The sequence below is a fragment of the Eriocheir sinensis genome, chromosome 42 (assembly GCF_024679095.1).
Source record: "Eriocheir sinensis breed Jianghai 21 chromosome 42, ASM2467909v1, whole genome shotgun sequence".
Classification (NCBI taxonomy): Eukaryota; Metazoa; Arthropoda; class Malacostraca; order Decapoda; family Varunidae; genus Eriocheir; species Eriocheir sinensis.
Genome location: NC_066550.1, coordinates 12,747,045 through 12,749,544, shown reverse-complemented (window position 1 = coordinate 12,749,544; position 2,500 = coordinate 12,747,045). Strand labels below are relative to the sequence as shown.

The following is a 2,500-nucleotide window of genomic DNA, read 5'->3' as shown; positions in this document are numbered from 1 at the left end:
CACCACCACCACCACCACTATCATCACCACCACTACTACTACTACTGCTATTACCATCCCATAATGAACACCAGGAATCGAACCCGGGCCTTCTGAGTATAAGTCAGGGAAGCAAACCAACTACGCCACCGATGAGATAAGAGGTCACCGCGCCAGAGGTCACTTTTGGGGTCTGTACCTGACGCCCCCGCCCCGCACTGTGGCCATGAAGGTGAAGGTGACCCCGCTCACACTCAAACTCAGTGGTGTTCATTATGGGATATTTTTACTGTGTTTACCTCTTGACTGCGGATTTCCTACCAGAAGACCTCACCAAGCTACAGGAATGGAACAAAAAGTGGCTGCTACAATTCAATGAAGAAAAATATAAAGTCCTGCATTTGGGAGCGGATATCCAGCACACCAATACTTCATGGGAAACACTCCACTATCCACCACAGAGGCAGAGAAAGACCTGGGACTATATTTTACCAGGCTACCAGTGAAGGGATATCCAGCACACCAATACTTCATGGGAAACACTCCACTATCCACCACAGAGGCAGAGAAAGACCTGGGACTATATTTTACCAGGCTACCAGTGAAGGGATATCCAGCACACCAATACTTCATGGGAAACACTCCACTATCCACCACAGAGGCAGAGAAAGACCTGGGACTATATTTTACCAGGCTACCAGTGAAGGGATATCCAGCACACCAATGCCACATGGGAAACACTCCATTATCCACCACAGAGGCAGAGAAAGACCTGGGACTATATTTTACCAGGCTACCAGTGAAGGGATATCCAGCACACCAATGCCACATGGGAAACACTCCACTATCCACCACAGAGGCAGAGAAAGACCTGGGACTATATTTTACCAGGCTACCAGTGAAGGGATATCCAGCACACCAATACTTCATGGGAAACACTCCACTATCCACCACAGAGGCAGAGAAAGACCCGGGACTATATTTTACCATGCTACCAGTGAAGGGATATCCAGCACACCAATACTTCATGGGAAACACTCCATTATCCACCACAGAGGCAGAGAAAGACCTGGGACTATATTTTACCAGGCTACCAGTGAAGGGATATCCAGCACACCAATACCACATGGGAAACACTCCATTATCCACCACAGAGGCAGAGAAAGACCTGGGACTATATTTTACCAGGCTACCAGTGAAGGGATATCCAGCACACCAATACCACATGGGAAACACTCCATTATCCACCACAGAGGCAGAGAAAGACCTGGGACTATATTTTACCAGACTACCAGTGAAGGCAAAATCCGTGCCAATCGCAGCGGACGGGTTAATACAGTTTCTCTAAGACTATTACCATGACAAGCAAACACTACCATGACCTCCACTTCCATTTCTTCTTTTCTTGTTTCCTGTACTTTTTTTTCTTCTTTTTTTCTTCACTTATGATTTCTTCCTTTTTCTCTCTTCCTTTCTTTCTTCTTCACATTCTCTCTTCTCCTCTTTTCTTTTTTCCCTTTTAACCTCTTTCAACCTCTTTCCTCTTCCTCCTCCTCCTCCTCCTCCTCTCTTCTCTCCTCCCATCCTTTCCTTCTCATCTTCATTTTCTTTTTTCTCTTTTTTCCTTTCCCTCTTTCTCCTTCCTCTTTCGTGCGGTTAAATCTGTATTCTTATTTCCCTTCTTCCTTCCTTTATTTTAACTCCTCCTCCTCCTCCTCCTCTTCTCTCTCCATTCCTATACGTATTTACTTTTTCCTTACTTTTTACTTTTTATACTTTTTCTTTCCCTTCTACCATCTCTAACAACAACAACAACAACAACCAATTCATCAAACTCACCCCAAAACAGGAGGTGACTGAGTACATTGTTATCTCGTATCTTCAACCCTAACAAACAAAAACACATCTCCCTTGCTTTACCTTACTTATCTTACTTACTTAACCTTACTCCTATCTTTATTACAGAGTCAGCGAGGTGTGTGCCGGGGTAAGATCCTGCCTGGAGGAGCTGAACAGGACCAAAACATGTTCAGAACGAAGAAGAGCCGAAGGAGGAGGAGGCGGAGGGAAGGGAGAAGACGGGATTGACGGTGAAGTAGGAAAAGGTGGAGATGGAGGAGGAAAAGGAAGAGGAGGAGGAGGAGGAGGAGGAGGAGGGAGGGTAGTCGTGGGGAATAGTCTAGCTCATCCCGCGGCTATCGTACACCAGTTACACCATTTACGAAGACAGTTACATCGCCTGAAGGTTAACTGTGTGATATAACGTGCGTGTGTGTGTGTGTGTGTGTGTGTGTGTGTGTGTGTTGAAGTTTTCGGTTCCGTCCACTCCACATTTGAGATAGATAGATAGATAGATAGATAGATAGAGAGAGAGAGAGAGAGAGAGCATGAAATAAAAAATAAAAAAATGAAAGAAAAAGACACTAAACGGATGAAAGAGAGAAAAAAAGGAATAAACAGAAAGAAAAAAGAAAAATTGAAACCCATATCAAGAAAAAAAGAAAGAATGAAAGAGGAAAAG

The 2,500-nt window shown here is 44.5% G+C and overlaps 1 protein-coding gene across 1 annotated transcript in view; it reads left to right on the top strand.

The window, feature by feature from the left end:
• LOC127010031 (uncharacterized) overlaps positions 1-2,334 on the top strand; it is a 27,775-nt gene extending 25,441 nt beyond the window's left edge. Inside the window, exon 9 of the mRNA XM_050883747.1 lies at positions 1,945-2,334. Coding sequence (XP_050739704.1) covers positions 1,945-2,242 — 298 coding nt within the window. The 3' untranslated portion in view covers positions 2,243-2,334. The remainder of the gene's footprint in view (positions 1-1,944) is intronic.
• The last annotated feature ends 166 nt before the right edge of the window (positions 2,335-2,500 follow it).